The sequence below is a fragment of the Trichosurus vulpecula genome, chromosome 1 (assembly GCF_011100635.1).
Source record: "Trichosurus vulpecula isolate mTriVul1 chromosome 1, mTriVul1.pri, whole genome shotgun sequence".
Lineage (NCBI taxonomy): Eukaryota > Metazoa > Chordata > Mammalia > Diprotodontia > Phalangeridae > Trichosurus > Trichosurus vulpecula.
In genome coordinates this window covers 566,112,476-566,132,813 of record NC_050573.1, presented here as the reverse complement: position 1 = coordinate 566,132,813, position 20,338 = coordinate 566,112,476, and the positions used below count along the sequence as shown (strand labels likewise).

General features: G+C 39.7%; 1 protein-coding gene across 1 annotated transcript in view; it reads right to left on the bottom strand.

Annotated features, from left to right (window-relative positions):
- The window catches only part of HSD17B3 (hydroxysteroid 17-beta dehydrogenase 3), a 66,234-nt gene that overhangs the window by 124 nt on the left and 45,772 nt on the right, over nucleotides 1–20,338 (bottom strand). Inside the window, exons 8-10 of the mRNA XM_036749701.1 lie at nucleotides 19,624–19,705; nucleotides 17,498–17,563; nucleotides 12,060–12,209 (exon numbers count right to left, since the gene is read on the bottom strand). Of these exons, the coding sequence (XP_036605596.1) occupies nucleotides 12,060–12,209; nucleotides 17,498–17,563; nucleotides 19,624–19,705 (298 nt within the window). The remainder of the gene's footprint in view (nucleotides 1–12,059; nucleotides 12,210–17,497; nucleotides 17,564–19,623; nucleotides 19,706–20,338) is intronic.

Sequence of the window (20,338 nt, the reverse complement as noted above, 5' to 3'; positions counted from 1 at the left end):
ACACAAACATTCATGTTTAGGAGGAAAGAAAAGCAAGTAAGTTGACAAGTGAAAGATTTTTAGTTTAGAGATGTGACTTTAAGAATTCTCAGTTTACAGACTCTAACAGCTAGCATTTTTCTACCAGGGCATTGATAACACTTGAAGACACTGAATCTGACTTTTCAAGCTACTTCATGAAAGCAATTCAGGCACTTTAGGAAAATGTTTCAGTTGGCTCTAAGGGTCAGGCTTGGCCAAACTGGGTAAGGGCCCAGTACCTAACATCAGGCTTTCTTCATAGTAGCCACTCAATAAATGCTTATCAAATTGGATTTAACTGAACTGTTAGAATGAAAATTATCAAGAGAAGATGGCCTTTTCCCATTCTACCTTCTTTTTTATTTCCTTCTTCCTCATGGGCAGACCCCTGAGTGTCTTTCCCTATCCACTTTCCCTATTAAAATCTTGTCTGAAATCCCAGGCTATACACTAAATATTAATAATCAATTATTTAGGGGCAGCTAGGTGGTGCAGTGAATAGAGCACTGGCCCTGGAGTCAGGAGGACCTGAGTTCAAATCTGACCTCAGACATTTAATAGCTGTGTGACCTTGGGCAAGTCACTTAACCCCACTGGCCTTTCCTTCTCCCCTCCAAGAAAAAAAGTAATCAATTATTTATATTGACAAGCGTCTCCCTTCAAAGTATTTACATTGTTAAAAGAGGGCAAAGTTTGAAGCCAAAAGACTGAATGACTAAATGTTTAATTGAATTAACCTTCTGACCTAAATATTAGGCTACTTCTCCCCTTACAGATTTGTTTCCCTATGATGAGCTATTTTTGAGAATAAAAAGTAATCCGGTGATACACTAAAAAAAACTCAACAATTTAGATTACACTTAAGTTTAACGTAAACTAGATTTGGGGCAGGCGGAGGAAATTAAAACTCCATTCACTCAATCCAACAATCGTTTTTAAAGATTTACTACCTGCCAAGCACTGTGCTAGGCACTGGAAATACAAAGATAAAAATGAACTATTACAGGCTCTCAGAGAGCAAACCTCTTAGAGATCATATATAGATACATAAGTATGTGCAGAATAAATAAAAAGAAATAAAGAGTAATTTAGAGAAAGAGGAAGCAGCAGTTGAGAGAATAGGAAAGGCTTCATACAGAAGATAGTGCATGTGCTGAGGTTTGAAGAAAGAGATTCTACAAGATGGAGGGAAGGAAGGAGTGCATTCTAGGCAGGAAAGACCCAGGTTGTAGACATGGAGGTAGGACATGGCGTGCTACTTTAAGAACAGCAAGGAGGCCAAGGGAGGGGGACAGCAGAAAGAGTGATAATGTCTCAGTAATAAGACTGGAAAGACAGACTGAGACAGGGTCATTCTAGACTTTAAAAGCCCAGCAGCAATTTTTATTTTATCGTTGAGCCAAAAGGGAGCCAGCCACTGGAGTTTATTGGGTAGGGGGCTGATCTGCACTTGAGAAAAATCACATTGGTTGTGAGAAGGACAGATTAGAGTAGGGAAATACACGAGGCATGGAGACCTATTGGGAGGCCATTGAAATAGTTCAGGTAAGAGGTGATTGAGGCCTGAACTATGGTGGTAACCACATGAAGAGAATGGATTGTAAGGTTGTTGAAATCACAGGATTTAGTTATTGATTGGCTATGTGGAGTAAGAGAGTTTGAAGAGTGGAAGACAACGTCAAAGTAGTGACCCTGGGAGACTGGAAGAATGGTGCCCTCAACAGACATAGGGAAGTTTGGAAGAGGGGTGTTTTGGGTGGGAAGAGAAAAGTTTTCTTTTGGTCAAGTTGAATTAGAAATAGCTATAGGAGAGGGGCGGAGCCAAGATGGCCGCATGAAGGCAGCGTCTTACCGGAGCTCTCTCACAAGGTCTGTCAGATTCCTATAAAAAAGTGAATTTGAGCAGATTTGAGAGAGTCAGAAACCGCGAGCAGTCTGCGTGGGGCAAATTTCCGAGCCGGGAGAGTTTGAAAGGCCGGAGGAACGAACCTGCAGGCTCGGAGAGTGCTCGGTGCGGAGCGGCTCCAGACCAAGGCGGAAGCGGCTGGCCGGGAAATCCACATGGGAGACGGGCTGGGAGAAAGCTGGGCACCCGAAACTGGCAGAGATCCCCAGGCCTCCCAACACAGGAGCGATGAGAGGCAGCGCAACGCCACCAGCCGTGAAAACACCCACTCCTGACGCTTGCAAAACCCAGGAACTCGGCTTCTTGAACTTCCGGAAGACTCAATGGCCAGGTAAACGGCTCTAATCCCTCCCCTCCCCACCCAGAGAATTCCTCGGGAAAAAAAAGAGAACTGAAACAGAGGAGAGAGTAGCGGGGCCTCACAGGACAAATACTAGAAGTTCATTAGTCCCGCAGAGTCGGCAGGGGTCAACACCGGGAGCCCAGACGTAACCTTGCTCCCCCAGGGGAAGTGCCAGACATCAGCTCAAACAACAAACAGCTGAGACCATTGCTGAAAAGCAAGTGCTGGAGAGCACCCACAGGGAGTGAGACACCAGGGAGCCAGACCCCTCCCCCACACCTCAGGAAACTGAAGGTTTTAATTCTAGACTCACAACCCCCAGAATAAGAAAGCTGGGACAGAGAGCCCAAAGATAGAAATTCGTTGTAACGCCAGGAAAAGGGAAAACAACAAATATGAAGAAGAATACAAAAAAACCGAGGACAATAGATTCTTTTTATGGAGACAGGCAGGATCAAAATATCGACATGGAGGAGGACGGCATTGACACGGTAGATACATCAGATACCTCAAAAGCTAATATGAACTGGTCTCCAGCCCAAAAAGCACTGCTGGAAGAGCTAAAGGAGGATTTTAAAAACCAAATTAGGGAGGTAAAAGAAAACATGGAAAAAATGGAAAAGTCCCTAAAGAATAAGATTGGTGAAATGGCTACGGAGATACAGAATCTAAAGAGAGAAAATGACACCCTGAGAGGTGAAATCAACCAATTGAAAATGGAGGCTCAAAAGCAAAATGTAAACACGAACTCATTTAAAATTAGACTTGAGCAAGTGGAAGCTAATGAATCTATGAGGCATCAAGAAGTAATAAAACAAAACGTAAAGAATGAAAAAATAGAAAAAAATGTGAAATATCTGATTGGCAAGACAACTGACCTGGAAAATAGATCCAGGAGAGACAATTTGAGAGTTATTGGTCTACCGGAAATCCACGATGAAAAAAAGAGCCTTGACAGTATCTTCGAAGAAATTATCAAAGACAACTGCCCAGAGGTCCTAGAACCAGAGGGCAAAATAGTCATTGAAAGAATTCACCGATCACCCCCTGAAAGAGATCCCAAACTGAAAACAACAAGAAATATTATAGCCAAATTTCAGAGCTATAAACTGAAGGAGAAAATACTGCAAGCAGCCAAAAAGAAGCAATTCAAATATCGTGGAACTACAGTCAGGATCACGCAGGATCTCTCAGCTTCCACATTAAAAGACAGGAGAAATTGGAATATGATATTCCGAAGGGCAAAGGAGCTGGGACTACAACCAAGGATCAACTACCCAGCAAAACTAAGCATAATTTTCCAGGCAAGGCGATGGACATTCAATGAAATAAGGGAATTCCAGACCTTCCTGATGAAAAGGCCAGAACTCAACGGAAAATTTGATCTCCAAATACAAAACTCAAGAGAGACATAAAAAGGTAACCAAGGGGAAAAACCCCACAAACCTCATTAACCAATAAGCTTAGGTTGTTTACATCTTTAAGTGGGATTATATCATCTTATGTATGTTTTTTATGTATATGTATATATATATATATATATATATATATACACATATATAAGTCATTCTTGTGAATGGTACAACTATTATGACAAATGAAAGGGATATACATAGGTTGTGAATGCCTGTATAAATTAACCGATGTAAAGATATAAAATATAAATAAGAGATATAAAGGGAGGGGTATGAGGGAAGTGGTAAAGAGGTAGTAGAAAAGGGTAAATTACACCAAAGGAAGTGGCAAAAAAACATATTATAGTAGAGGGAAAGAAGGGAGGGAGAAGAGCAGTATTTGAGCTTTACTGTCATCTGATCTAGTTCAAGAAGGGAATAACATACTCTGATAAGTTTAGAAATCTAACTTGTCCTACGGGAAGTGGGAGGGAAAGGGGGGAAAAAGGGAGGGGGGAGGGCAGAAGGAAGAGGAGAAGTAGCAAGTGGGTAACAGTTAGATAAGGGAGGGGAATAAAGAGGGAGGGTTAACTGAGGAAAGCGGCGGTCAAAAGCAAAACTTTGTTGAGGAGAAGGGGAAAGGGAGAAATAAAAGCATAAACAGGGGGAATTAGGATGGAGAAAAAGACACAGATAGAAATCATAACCCTGAACGTGCAGGGGATGAACATTCTCACAAAACAGAAGCAGATAGCAGAATGGATTACAAACCATAATCCTACGATATGCTGTTTACAAGAAACGCATCTGAAACAGGGGGATACACATAGGGTTAAGGTAAAAGACTGGAGTAAAATATATTGTGCCTCAGCTAAAGTAAAAAAAGCAGGTGTAGCAATCCTAATCTCAGACAAAGCAAAAGTAAAGATAGATCTAATTAAAAGAGATAAGGAAGGACATTATATCCTGCTAAAAGGCACCATAAACAATGAAGCAATATCATTGCTTAACATATATGCACCAAGTGGTAAGGCATACAGTTTCTTAGAGGAGAGGTTAAGGAAGTTACAGGAAGAAATAGACAGCAAAACTATAATATTGGGAGACCTCAACCTCCCCCTTTTTGAACTTGATAAATCTAACCTCAAAATAAATAAGAAAAAAGTTAAGGAGGTAAACAGAATTTTAGAAAAGGCACATATGATAGACCTCTGGAGAAAACTGAATGGGGATAAAAAGGAATATACTTTCTTCTCAAAAGTACATGGCACATACTCAAAAACTGACCATGTACTAGGGCATAAAAACCTCACAATCCAGTGCAGAAAAGCAGAAGTAGTCAATGCATCCTTTTCAGATCATGATGCAATAAGAATCATTTTTAATAAAGTACCATGGAAAAACAAGCTAAAAACTAATTGGAAACTAAATAATTTAATTCTAAAGAGTGAGTGGGCCAAAGAACAAATCAGAGAAACAATTAATAATTTCATTCAAGAGAATGACAATAATGAAACAACATACCAAAACTTATGGGATGCAGCAAAAGCAGTTCTCAGGGGGAGTTTTATATCTCTAAATGCCTACATGAATAAAATAGGGAAAGAGGAGATCAATGATCTGGGCATACAGCTGAAAAAGCTAGAAAAAGAGCAAATTGAAAACCCCCAATTAAATACCAAATTAGAAATACTGAAAATCAAAGGAGAGATTAATAAAATTGAAACCAAGAAAACTATTGAATTAATAAATAAAACAAAGAGCTGGTTTTATGAAAAAACCAATAAAATTGACAAACCTTTGGCCAATTTGATTAAAAAAAAGAAAGAAGAAAATCAAATTACCAGTATAAAAAATGAAAAGGGTGAGGTCACCTCTAATGAAGAGGAAATCAAAACAATAATTAGGAATTATTTTGCCCAACTGTATGCCCATAAATTTGACAACCTTAGAGATATGGGTGAATATCTACAAAAACATAAACTGCCCAGAGTAACAGAGAAGGAAGTGAAATTTCTTAATGACCCCATATCAGAAAAAGAAATTGAGCAGGCCATCAATGAACTCCCTAGGAAAAAATCTCCAGGGCCAGATGGTTTTACATGTGAATTCTATCAAACATTTAAAGAACAACTAATTCCAATACTTTGTAGACTATGGGAAAATAGGTAAAGAAGGAGTCCTACCAAATTCTTTTTATGACACAAATATGGTACTAATACCCAAACCAGGTAGAGTTAAAACAGAGAAAGAAAATTATAGACCAATTTCTCTAGTGAATATTGATGCAAAAATTTTAAATAAAATATTAGCAAAAAGATTGCAGCAACTCATTACGAGAATAATACACTATGACCAGGTAGGATTTATTCCAGGAATGCAAGGATGGTTCAATATTAGGAAAACTATTAGCATAATTGACCATATCAACAACAAAACTAGCAGAAATCATATGATCATCTCAATAGACGCAGAAAAAGCCTTTGACAAAGTACAACACCCATTCCTATTAAAAACACTAGAAAGCATAGGAATAAGTGGAACCTTCCTCAAAATTATAAATAGCATCTACCTAAAACCATCAACAAGCATTATTTGTAATGGGGATAAACTAGATGCATTCCCAATAAGATCAGGGGTGAAACAAGGATGTCCATTATCACCCCTATTATTCAATTTGGTACTGGAAGCATTAGCTGTAGCAATAAGAGAAGAAAAAGAAATTGAAGGAATTAGAATAGGAAAAGAAGAAACTAAATTATCACTTTTTGCAGATGATATGATAATTTATCTAGAGAATCCTAGAGAATCAAGTAAAAAACTACTTGAAATAATAAACAACTTTAGCAAAGTTGCAGGATATAAAATAAACCCACATAAATCCTCAGCATTCCTATACATTACTGACAAAGCCCAACAGCAAGAGATAGAAAGAGAAATTCCATTCAAAGTTACTGAAGGCACTATAAAATATTTGGGAGTCTATTTGCCAAGACAAACCCAGGGCCTATATGAACATAACTATGAAACACTTTTCACGCGAATAAAATCAGATCTAAATAAATGGAGAAATATCACTTGCTCATGGTTAGGCCGAGCTAATATAATAAAAATGACAATTCTACCTAAATTAATCTATCTATTCAGTGCCATACCAATCGAACTACCAAAAAATTTTTTTACTGAGCTGGACAAAATAATAACAAAATTCATTTGGAAAAACAAGAGGTCTAGAGTATCTAGGATATCAATGAAAAGACATGCTAGAGATGGTGGCTTAGCCACACCAGATATTAAACTGTACTACACAGCAGCAGTCATCAAAACTGCCTGGTACTGGTTAAGAAACAGGGGTGTGGATCAGTGGAATAGGATAGGTACACAAATAGGTGAAATCAACAAGTTTAGCAATCTACTCTTTGATAAACCCAAAGAGGCCAGTTTCTGGGCTTATAATTCACTATTTCACAAAAACTGTTGGGAAAATTGGAAAATGGTAGGGCAAAAACTGGGCATAGACCAATATCTTACACCATATACCAAAATAAAGTCAAAATGGGTTCATGATTTAGGAGTAAAAGTTGATACTCTAAGTAATTTGGGAAAGCAAGGAATAGTTTACTTATCAGATTTGTGGAAAAGTAAAGAATTCATGACCCAACAAGAGATAGAGAGCATTACAAAATGCAAAATGGATAATTTTGATTATGTCAAATTGAAATGTTTTTGTACAAAAAAAGCCAATGCAACAAGAATTAGGAGGGAAGCAGAAAATTGGGAGAAAATCTTTGCAACTAGTATCTCTGATAAAGGCCTCATCTCTAAAATATACAGGGAGCTGAGCCAAATATATAGGAATACAAGCCATTCCCCAATTGAGAAATGGTCAAAGGATATGAACAGGCAGTTTTCAGAGGAAGAAATTAAAGCTATCTACAGGCATATGGAAAAATGCTCTGGATCGCTGCTGATTAGAGAAATGCAAATCAAAACAACTCTTAGATACCACATCTCTCCTGTCAGATTGGCTAAAATAACAAATCAGGAGAATGATAAGTGCTGGAAAGGATGTGGGGAAATTGGAACATTGTTGCATTGCTGGTGGAGTTGTGAGCTGATCCAGCCATTTTGGAGGGTGGTTTGGAACTACGCCCAAAGGGCTATAGAAATGTTCATACCCTTTGACCCAGCAATTCCACTTCTAGGGTTGTATCCCAAAGAAATCACGCAAGCGGGAAAAGGACCCATATGTACAAGAATATTTATAGCGGCTCTCTTTGTGGTAGCCAAGAACTGGAAATCAAGGGATGCCCATCAATTGGGGAATGGCTGAACAAACTGTGGTACATGAAGGTAATGGAATACTATTGTGCCATAAGAAATGGGGATGATGCAGACTTCATAACAACCTGGAAAAACCTACACGACATAATGCTGAGTGAGCGGAGCAGAGCCAGGAGAACGTTGTGCACAGCCACAGATATATGGATTCCGTGAGGACCAACCCTGACAAACTGTGCTTTTCTCAGCAACCTAAGGGGCAAGGACAACTCCAGGGGACTCACGATGGAGAATGCTATCTTCATCGAGACAAAGAACTGCGAAGTTTGAATACAGACTGAGGCACACTACATGCTCGCCTTTTCTGCTTCTCTTTTGTTTTTGTTTTTGGGGTTTTTTTTGTTTTTTTTTTTGGTTCTGTTTCTTCTTTCTCATGATTCATTCCATTGGTCAAAATTCTTCTCCACGACTTGACTAGTGCATAAGTTAATTCAATGTGAAGTTATACATGACAGTTATATGAGACTTCATGCCGTCTTGGGGAGGGAGGGGGGAGGGAGGGGAGAAAAACTGGAACTCAAAACTATGTAGAACTGTGCGTGGTAAACTAAAAATAAATAAAGAAATTTATTAAAAAAAAAAGAAATAGCTATAGGAAATCCACTTTGATGTTCAATAGGTGGTATGTGACTAGATCTCAGGAAAGAAGTTAGGGTTTGATATGAAGATTTGTGACTTATACAAACAGAAATGATCACTAAACCCATGAAAGGAAAAGAGAGGACCAAATGAAGAGTGTAGATACAGAAGAGAAGAGGAGCAATGATGGAATTTTGGGAGGGATGCCTACAGTTGGGAGGGATGATGAGCCAGCAAAGGAATCTGAGAAGGAGCAGTTATACAGGCAGATGACTCAAGAAAGATGAACATCACCAAAAAAAGGAATATCCAGGAGGAGATGATGCTTAATGATGCCAAATGCTACATTCAGACAGATAATAAGCAATTAAGAAATGATTGGTAATTTTTTTAAGGAGCAATTTCAGTTGTGAAGAGGTAAGAAGGGGGGCAGTGTGGAACCGAAGAGTGAGAAGAAATAGAGACAATGAACGTATATTCCTTTTTTTTCTTGGCATTTGGAAGTCAACAAACTAGAGGAGAGAAATAGGATGATGACTTAAGAGGGGCAGGTTCTAGTGGAGGATTTTAAGGATAGAGAGAACTTGGATATGTTTGAAGGCAGCAGGAAAAGGAATGGTAGAGAGAGGTTTAAGATATAAGGAGAGAGAGGGTATGACTAAGATGTCATTCTGAAGGAGAAAATAGAAGAAGACGGGACCAAGGGTACATATAGGAGGATAGGTCTTATTGAGGAAACAGATCAGCTCATTATCAGGGACTGCAATAAAGGACAAGAAGGACGATGCTAAGAAATTTTGAGATGAAGAGGAGAAAAGACGAATCTCACGGCCTTCACCATAACAAATATGGGAAATTCCAGGTTCTTTCACACAAGAGACTTTTTTGGGAGGGGAGGAAGGAAGAGATAAGGAGACAGGAAACAGGACTAACTTTCCCAAAGCTCTTCATTCACATTCTTAACTATGCTCTGCCTTGAACTAGAAGCCTGAGTTCTATTAATAATTTCCTGATAATAAGGACAGTTTAGCCTCTCTTGGCCTCAGGTCTTTCATGTGGCAATTCTGAATGATCAGTATTCTATTGTTAAGTTAGTGGGCTAGAAGAATTAGATTCAACTTTCAGCTTTTAAATTATAGCAAATTTTCCTTGGGAAAATATGTCTCTAAATGCTTTAAATCCTTCCAACATTCATGAGAAAGAAAGAGCAAGAAATTACAGGTATACTTGTCATGGCATAAAACTCAAAGAACAGATGCAGGAATTAGGACCTTTTACAAGGATAAAGGGACTGGCCTACAAATCTAATAGTACTGCCCTGATATCTCACATTCCTAGAATGACAGTGTGAAGGACTAGTCTGTCAATCAGTTTTTGCATTTTTTAACAAAAAGGAAAAAGCAATTCCAAAATTCCAGGCACATCTCTCGTCGGGCAGCCTTGTAACATTACTTCCATGTTTCATGAAGGGATGAAGTCAATGGCTAGTACATTAAAGCAAGAATTCTTTGTAGTTTTTCTTTTTCCTTTCCCCTAGCACTTTTCCTGAGCTTCTTTCTGATGGGATCACACCGTGAGACAGGTTAATCATCCCTGGAAGATGAATTATGGTGCAGTCGTTGGGAGTCGATTCTCTAGGCTGTTAGTTTCTCCTTTCACCCCATGAGATTTCTGTTTGGAAATACAGAACTCCCTGAGTCCTGACAATATACCTTACAAATGTATTATTTATCAACAGCTGTTCCCAGCCAGAGTATCACGTCTTAGGATAGAGCTACAGGAATATCTCTTCTCTCTGGAACACCAGCGCCTCCAGGACTGTTTTTCCCAGCTGTCCTGCTAATCACCATTGCCCTCCCTTTTGTTCTCTTCCTTCTTTTTTCCCTACCTTTATCCCCACTGCCACAGAAGATCTCAACCTCCCACAATGTTTGCCAAAGACCTAGATCACTGGTTCTGCTACCGAAGACCTAGATCTCCTCTTTTCTACCTGAGACTCCCTCCCCACCATGTGGAGTTCTGTACTGGTTACTATGGTTAGCACAAAGAGGAAGAAAGGGGAGTCCCTAGTTCTCCCTAATTGAAGTTCTGAATTGGAACTTGGAATGAATTTTCTCTTAGAAACCTTTTTTCAAATGGTACTTCGAGGATCAGAGGATCGTAGTCAGTGATTTCAAGCTAGCAGATTATCTAGACCAAGGGTTCTTAACTTGAGGTCCTCATTGATAGATGACCAAGGGTGTGAGGACTTGGATGGGGAAAATATCTTTATTTTCACCCACCTCTAACTGAAAGCATTTGCTCCAATCCTTTAAAGACATTATTCTGAAAAAGGGTCCATAGGCTTCATCAGATGGCCAAAGGGGTCCATGACATAAGGTTCAGAATGTCTCTTCTAGATCAACCCCTTCATGCTACAGATAAGGAAACTGAGCCCCATAAAGGTTAAGTGATATGCCCAAAGTCACACAGAGGCTAAGTGGAAGAGCAAGAATTTGAACCCAGGACCTCTGACTACAAATCCATTACTCTATAGGTCAGCTATGTCATGGATGAACAGGCTTTTACGGGCTGGTTTGGGAAACTAATTACCACTTCTATAGCCCTATTTCTATGGGAATGCCTTTTTGAATCCATTCAGAAAAATCCTAACTTTTGAAGCAGACCTGCTACAAGGTTGGATCTCAGTGACATTTTTCTCAAAAGATAAGTGGGCATTAGAAGAGGTTAAAATACGGACAATTTGAAGTATTCTTTTAATACCTAAGAGTTAGCATTAATATAGAGCCTTAAGGTTTGCAAAGCCTTTCACAAATATTATCTAATTTTGATCCTCATAATAACCTTAGGAGATCAGGGCTGTTATTAACCTTATTTTACAGATGAGAAAACTGAGGCAGATAGAGATTAAGTGACTTGCTCAGGGTCATACAGCTAGTAAGTGTGTGAGGCTGGACTGAAGTCTTCCTGACTTTAAGTCCAGCCCTCTACGCATTGCCTTACTGAGCTGTCTCATAAGCTAACCCTACTAACCAGAGGTAATCATGAGTTCTTCTTGCTCTAAGGATCCGTTATTTCATGGCATGAGTATTCTCTCCACCAAAATCCTTCTACAACTTAGTAGACAGGCTTTATGAATTGCTAAAAATGAAAAATTGATCTCCTGGTAGAAAACTGTTTGACTATGATCCTGCTTGAAACTGACAAAACTTGTTCTCAGATTACAGACACAGTTTATTGTCCATCTCTGTTTCTGAATCCTTTCCAGCTTGGACGGACCTTTCAGTGTGTCCTTCCCCTGACATTGTTATCAAGAACCCACATTATAAAGAACTCCATGCCATGCTGAAGCATTAGAGAAGAATTTTAATTGTTAGTTAAGTGCACCAAAAATCAGAGAAATGTAGCTATGCAGCAGGAGGTCCCATGTGCCTTTCCTCAGTCATTTCTCCTAAAGAAATGAGTTTTAAATTACCAAGATTTCATGAACCAGGCAACCACAAATTTCATCTCCAGCTGCAACAAAATCCAAGGATTCCTTAACAAAGCCATCTGCTGTCTTCGTTATTAAGTTGGGGTTGAGGTTCTTCGTCATTGGGGTAGAAATAGAGTAAGGTGTCACCACCTAAAACAAAGAAGAGAGAGTAGACCTTTGCCCCAGTGCAGTATATCAATCAATCAACCAATAAACATTTAGTAAGCATCTACTGTATACCAGCTGCTGTGTCAAGCACTGAGAATTACAAAAAGAGGCAAAAAACAGTCACCACCCAATTGCAATCTGATGGAGGAGACAATATAGAGACAAATTTTTATGAGACATACTCATCAGTGTTTGTGTCCTCATATCATATCCTCATCTTCCTTCCTGCTCCTGCCCAGTAGAATAGAAGTAATCTTTTTGAGGGCAAAGACTGTCATTAAATTTATTTATTTATTTGGACTTTTTTTTTAAATCCCTAGAGCTTCTCCAGAGAAGCAATATAATATAATGGAGATGTAGAAATGTATATAATAATATTATATAGAATAGAATATGATGTAATATGATATGACACGATATATGATATAATTAATATGATGTGATATGATACAATATGATACGACATGATATATAATAAATACAATAAAATATATTATATGTAGATATAATAATAGAAAAGAGAACCAACTTTGGAGTCAGGAAGTTTTGGGAAGGTGGTGGCGTAGGTCAAAAAACTCCAAGCTCTCCAAATGTCCTCCACAAAAAGACAGAACATGGCCTCAGAGTGAACTTAGAGTGGCAGAAATAAGTAAAAGTGAGGGTAAAACAGCTGTCCTCCTAAGATGACTTGATGGGACTTCGCTAAAACTGGGATGGAGGTTTGGCCTGAGTGAAGTACAAACAACCCCAGATAGACTCCACTGAATCAGCAAGAGCAGGGGAACTGAGTCAGGAGGCATCCTCACCTCAGGAACTTCCACCTCCCAGACAGTGTGGGAGTCGGACAGCTGACTGGGGAAGATTGAAAGACCCTCTGCTGTCAGGGTCGTGGGTGAAAAAGGGGGAGCACACAAGCAACCAGTGAGCAAGTATGGTAGCAGAGGGGTGGGGACCTTGCTGGCTGTGGGCACTTGCAGGAGAGCAGAGTTCCTGGTTTTGGTTCCAGAGAATAAGAGAGAGCTGGTTTGCAGCCATCAGAGGGACAGCAGGGAGCAAGAGTGTTTGTGGGACAGCATGACTGGGGTCCCTAGCCATTGCTGAGGAAGTGTCCAAGGGAGAAAGTAATGGGGAAAAATGTAAAGGAAGGAGATTCAATAGTGCCAGATGTCAAAGTAGATTATAAAGGCAGTGATTATCAAAACTGTTTGGTACTGGCTAAGAAATAGAAAGTAGAACAGTGGAATGGAGTAGATATATAATACAATTACAGTAAGCTTGTGTTTGATGAATGTAAAGATTTAAGTTTTGGGAATAAGAATTAATCATTTGGTTAAAAAATTTGTGGGGAAATCCTGAAAGCAGTCTGGTAGAAATTGGGCATAGACTAATATTTTAAACCATGTACCAAGATAAGGTCAAAATGGATTCATGTCCTTGATATAAAGGGAGATATCACAAGAAAATTAGAAGAACATGGAACATATTCCCTATTAGACTCATGGATAGGAGAACAGTTTATTAATAAACAAGAGATAGAGAACATTGTGCAGCATAGAATGGATAATTTCAATTATACTAACTATAAAAGTTCTTCTATGAAAGAGCCAATATAGCCAAGAATAGAAAAAAAGGAGAAAATTGGGGTGAGATTTTCATAGATAGTCTCTCAGATAAAGGTCTCATTTCCCAAATATATAAAGAACTTTGTCAGCAAACTTATAAGAATATGAGTCATTCCCCAACTGATAAATGGTCAAAGGATATGAATATGCAGTTTTTTGATGAAGAAATCAAATCTATATATACTCATATGAAAAAATGCCCCAAATCATTATTGATTTGAGAAATGCTAATAAAAGCAACTTTGAGATATCATCTTACACCTATCAGATTGGCTAAAATGGTAGATGCTCTTCAAATGGGGACTGGCTAAACAAGTTGTGGTTATGTGATTGCAATAGAATACTACTGTGCTATAGGCATGATCAGCTGAATGATAATAGAAAAGCATGGAAAGACTTGGACCTATGAAGGAAGGTGCTATCCACCTCCAGAGGAAGAACTGAGAAATAGAAATAGAAATATATATATATATATATATATATATATATATATATATATATATATATATATATATATATATATGTGTGTGTATGTGTGTGTGTGTGTATGTAAGTGTGTATTCTTTAATGTTTAATTGTAGCCTTATCTAGGACGGGGTGTGGAGGGAGAAGGAAAGAAAGTGCACAGCAGAGAACAAAAGAAAACTTAGAAGTAAACACAGAAAAACTGGGTAGTTTTGAAAACAATGTGTAGTATTTATTACAGAAGTTGCTGTTTGTCCTTCATTCTCGAAGAAGACCATGACATCAAGGATGTCGTGCCATGATATGCAAGTGAATTCGATTTAAGTGAGGGAGGGCTGTGCAAAGTCACTTGCCTCACTTTCTCCTCTAGAGCCATCTGGGTCCAGTGGCCAGATATAGATCAAGACAGCTGGAGATGACCCAGGATGCCGTGGCTGACATTGGCCTTTTCAAGCTAAGGCCTTTAACAGGGCTCAGTATGACAAAGGCAACACCCATTCAGTGATTAAGGCTTAATAAGAAATGAGGTAGAGAATAGCTTCCTAAAGGAAAAAAAAATCAGTCTGGGAGCGGAAGACCCTCGGGGTTTCTGGCCAAAACAGAAACAATTGTTCTTTACATAGTTTTTTACTTGAACCCTCAGAACCCTCTTCCGCTTTCCAGTGGTAGTGGGCTAGTTCCTTATATAGAGAGCAAATGGCTGTTCATCTTGCTCGCATGACATGAAGTCACCAGCTACAGTCCTTCCAGTGAGATGGAGGTCTAACAGGCTACTTGCTATTTGACCAGCCACTATGACCTTCAGATCCCAGGCACTGTCATCATTTCCTTTCCTGCAAGTGCTCTGCCGAAGGAATGTAAATTTTGATCGCTGAAACGTCATGAGATATCTTGGGATTTACAGGCTAGATTTCTTTCTTAAGGACCATGCCTTAAATTCAAATCACTCTGGCTTTCACTGATTTGCCAACAATAGGTCCCAGCCCAAGCCACACCTTGGTCATTTTTGGGGCTCTGTTGACTCAGAGTGAGTGAAAATAGTAATTATGTCTGTTTTGCCCAGAAGCCCTGCAAACCTTCCCCTCCCAGATGGATTTTTTTTAACTAGGTAAAAGGGGACATTCTTTGCCTCATTTCTTACCTAGCTTTAACCACTGAATGGGCACTGCCTCAGTCAAACGGAGACCTGGGAAAGACCCTAGCTTCAAGTAGTTAAGGTGTCCCACTATATCCGGGACCATGTCCAATCATCTTGATCTATATCTTGCCTCTGGACCCAGATGGCTCCTGAGGACAGTGAAGTGGGTGACTTTACACATCCTTCTCTCACTTAAACCCAATCCACTTGCAAGTCATGACATCACCTTCCTGTTGCCATGGTTCTCTTTGAGAATGAAGGACACACAACTATTTGACCTGCTACTACGACCTTCAGATCCCAGGCACCATCATCTGCCCTGCCAATGCACCCTCAGCCTTACCATCTGACCGTCAGCTTCACCCTTAGAATTTCTGGACCTTTCCATCTTCCTTGAAGCTGAACTCTCATATATGTGTTGTCTCTCCCAAAGTGAATATAAGCTCTTTGTGAGCAGGGACCATCTTCCTTTTTCTGCTTGTATCCCCAAAATCAAGTACATTGTTCAGCACAAAGTAAGCACTTAAATGCCTTTTCCTTCTTCTCTCCCTTTATCCTTTCTATGGGGACTACCCACAGTCCACCCTATCTCTACCCTTTTCTCTCCCACTTCTGCCCTGCTTTTACCCACTATCACCCGTGAGAATATAATGGAGAATGTGATGCCTGAGAGTGATAGAGAACATGTTTTTTCCAGTCAAACAGAGGACCGGTAGGTGTATTAGGCTATTTTAATGGGCATCAATGCACCCATCAAGCATGATCACCCCAGGTCTCCTCGCTCCTACATCCATCCCCCGCCACTGTCTCCTGGGCCCTGTGAGATGAGGACAGCAATAGCAACGATAGTAATGGCAGGAGGAGAGTCAGTGTCTAGCACAATTCCTTACACACAGTAGGCGCTTAACATGTTCGTTGAACTGAATTGAAGTGGAGACAATGTGATGCTACTGCACGACCTGGGAGTCAGAAGACCTGAATCACTCACTGCCACTATGGTAAGGTCATACAGGCCAGTCACTTGACCTCTGAGTCTCAGTTGCCTTATCTATAAAGCGAGGGGGTGGACTAAAGAGTCCGTAGGGTCCATTCTAGTTCTAAATCTGTGATCCTACAAAAAGAAAGGGCTATCAAATTAACTGATAGAGGGACAATGTCCTTCCCCCTCAGTCTTTGTACATTACTCCTTCAGTGAACACAGGGCCCAATCACACAGAAGTCTTGGATGTCCCTATTTTCCATCTCAGCTGCTGGACCTAACAGCTTCTTAGAGAACGCTGCTACTCTCGAATCAAGGCACTGGTTCAGGAGCCCTGTTTCCTAGTTCCTTCCTGGCCAAGAACAGAGAGGTAGTAGTCTAACAGGAGAAGTCTGTTGGAAGTAGAGACTGCTATTGTCTTGTGACATTTATGGAAAAGATATTTAAAAGGTATTAGTCCTTTGGTTAAGGGCTTGAAGCAGAAGATTTGGTCTGCTCTGGCCTGCCCAGAGGACTTTTCTTTTTGGAAAGACGGAAAAGACTGAACGCTAAGTATTGGGGCTTGTGGCTGAATGGTAAAATCATCACTGCCTCCAGTGGATGAATAAGTCTTTGTTCCCTTCAGCAACAGGTAGCACATTAAGCTCAGAGACTAATAACTGATTCTGATAAATGCCTAAGGGAGATTCTGTGCAATGTTTTGTGCCGTAGAGGAACTGCTAAAATAACTTATCTTGTAAAAACTCAAGGAAGCTCACACTAGTCTTCGGTGATCTGAGGTAAATCATCCTGTGACTTTTAACTTCCTCCCCAGGTATTGGCCTGAATCCTATCTTATAAGAAAATGATGAATTGTTGGGAGACATAAAAGCTTTTCTCTTTGAGAATTGTAAACAAAACTGAACTGCGCCCTTATTCTGCCCCGCCCCACCCCAATAGATGATTGAGATAGTAATTTCATTACCCTTTTTAGAAAAAAAGAAGTCTTGAGTGTCGCAAGATTAAAATGTTACAAGGTTTAAAACTCAAGCCCAAGTTCCCTTAAGGTTGCGCCATTTACAATCACCTGTATAATGATTCCTTTCTCCTTATACTCAACTTGCAGTGCTCTGGAAAACATGCATACGAAAGCCTAGAAAGAAAGGGAATTCGTCATCCAAAAAATTTCTCTCCTACCAGCCCAAGGATACACAACCACTAGAAGGGATCCCAAAGGAGATTCCTTTTTTAGCCCTGAAAATCTCAGTATCTTCTTTAATTTTTCTCTCTCCTTCATCCCCTACTTCCAGTTGCGTCTATTTAAAAATCTACAAAAATCTCTCCTAGCCCTCCGCTACTCCCTACTCAATACAAACTTTTTATCAGGCATTCAAGATTCTCTAAAATCTCACTGCAACCTACCTTTCCAGTCTTATTTCGTATCGCTCCCCCTTATTGCACTCTGTTCTCTATCCAAAAGGTACTAATTACATTCTGATCATACTCTGCCCTTTTCTGCTGCTCTTCAGTCACTTCAGCCATGTCTGATTCTTTGTGACCCCATTTGGGGCTTTCTTGGCAAAGATAATGGAGAGATTTGCCATTTCCTTCTCCAGCTCATTTTACAGATGAGGAAACTGAGGCAAAGAGGGTGAAGTGACTTGCCCACGGTCACACAGCTAGCAAGTGTCTGAGGCTGGATTTGAACTCAGGAAGATGAGTCTTTCTGATTCCAAATCCAGTTCTCTATCCACTGTTATACTAGTTATCCTATCCTACCCTCTATCCTAGTTACCCTCTGCCCTTTTCACTCCAACGTATGTATCTCATGCCTAGAGTGCTCCCTCTTCATAGTAAAGATGGCTAACATTCATACGGCACTTACTATGGCCAAGCGCTGTGTTAACCCTTTAAAATTTTTATCTCATTCGACATTCACAACAACCTTGGGAGGCAGGTGCTGTTATTATCATCCCCGTTTCCGAGATGAGGAAACTGAGGCAAAGAGGGTCACACAGCTAGTGAGTATCTGAAACCAAATTCGAACCCAGGTCTTCCTGACTCCAAGCTGCCCACTGCACCACCTAGCTCACCCTTCAAAGCTCCTTCCTGCATTATCTATATTGTATGACATTTATTTGTGTGTATATATGCTCCCTGCTCCCTGACTCCTCCTAACAGTCTGTATACTCTATGAAAGGAGGTCCAACGACACATTTCATCTTTTTATGTTGAGCATATTACACATAGTAGGTACTCAATAAATTTTTGTTATGTGCCCAGTGCATTGTATGTAGGAGGTATTTAATTTTTAATTGAAATGAAAATATAGCAATTTACCAATCATGAATAAGTGTTGATTTCCACAGAGATCCTTCTATTGCCTCGGATTGGGAAAAAAAAAAGCTTTCCCATAATAATGAGATCAGTCATTTTAGTGGGGTAAACTCAACGTATTTAATTTATGTTCTTCTCTCATATATTACTCATCTTCCTGAGTTCAAATGTGACCTCAGACACTCACTAGCTATGTGACCCTGGCCAAGTCACTTAACCTGTTTGCCTCAGTTTCCTCATCGGTAATATGAGCTGGAGAAGGAGGTGGTAAATGTATCTTGAAAAGTCAGACACCACTGAAATGACAACATAATAAACAGCAACACCAATAATATTAATAATACTTACACACAAATATGAACAACGTAACAAACAAGTAAACAACAACAAATGTCCTTTCTTCTTAGACTTGTGACTTTGTGGACATCCCTGCTAACCTCTTGCCTTTCGTGGTTGGACGACCTTTTGCTGCCACATCAGTGCTACTATGTTATAAGTTTCTTAATTAGTTTTTAAACTTCTTGAGGGCAGCATCAATCATGTATTCCCCTCAGTATCTAGCACACAGTAGGCACTTAATAAATGTCCACCGATTTTAACTGAGGGGGGAAAGTCAGCTTCTTTCTTAGAAACCCTGCCTAGACTGCCCAGAACTCATCCCAGCAACAAATCCTAACCCTAACCTTTATCCTGAACCTCTTGTGAACCCTTTCTACTCTGGATAACATTTTAAACTAGTTGAGTCTATGAGAAATCATTTTGGAAAATCTCCCATAAATCAGATTGGAAAAAGGAAGGGGAGGACAAAATGGGGACATCTATGTGACACCATTCAACTTGATGAACACTGAGGCAACAAATTGGGCTCTCACTCACTTTTGTAGATGAGTACATGGTCAATAGTGGCCAAGGGAAGCGACCTGCCCCTGAGGAGATATTCAGAACCAGTCCTTTCCGCCTGAAATCAAAATGAGCAAAGTTTCACACATACTTGTGACAAGATTCCATCATGTACAGAAAAAAACAATAACTGAGGCTCATGGGGATAGCCACACTGCTCTCCATCTTCCCATTTGGATTAACATAATTGCTTCTAAATCTTATAAAATGGCTTTGCTCATCCCCCTTTACTAACCAGGATTCCCCAATAATGTGTGTTGAACTTAAAATAGCTGCAACGTCATCTTCAGGGTTCATGCTGTGGGATCAGGCCATAGAAGCGACTTCAATATAATAGAAGCCTTCACAATCTTTCTGGTAACCAATTCCAGATGGTTCCAGATGGACTCATGCTATTTCCAGTGTCATGCTGATGCAGGTAATTTTACAGAATGACCCCAACTATTTCTTTGCCTTATTTTTAAAGTAGAAATTTCTTTTTAAAAATAAATTCCATATGATCTCTCAATTCAAGTCAATTAAGCAATTATTTATCAAGTGCCTAATATGTACAAAGCACTATTCTTGTGATACAAAAACAAGAAATAAAAATAGTTCCTGTCTTCAGAGAGCATACATTCTAGAGGGGCTTCTGGTAAAATGGAATCGAATGCTGAATTTGAAGTCAGGAGATCTGAGACCACTTCCTCCT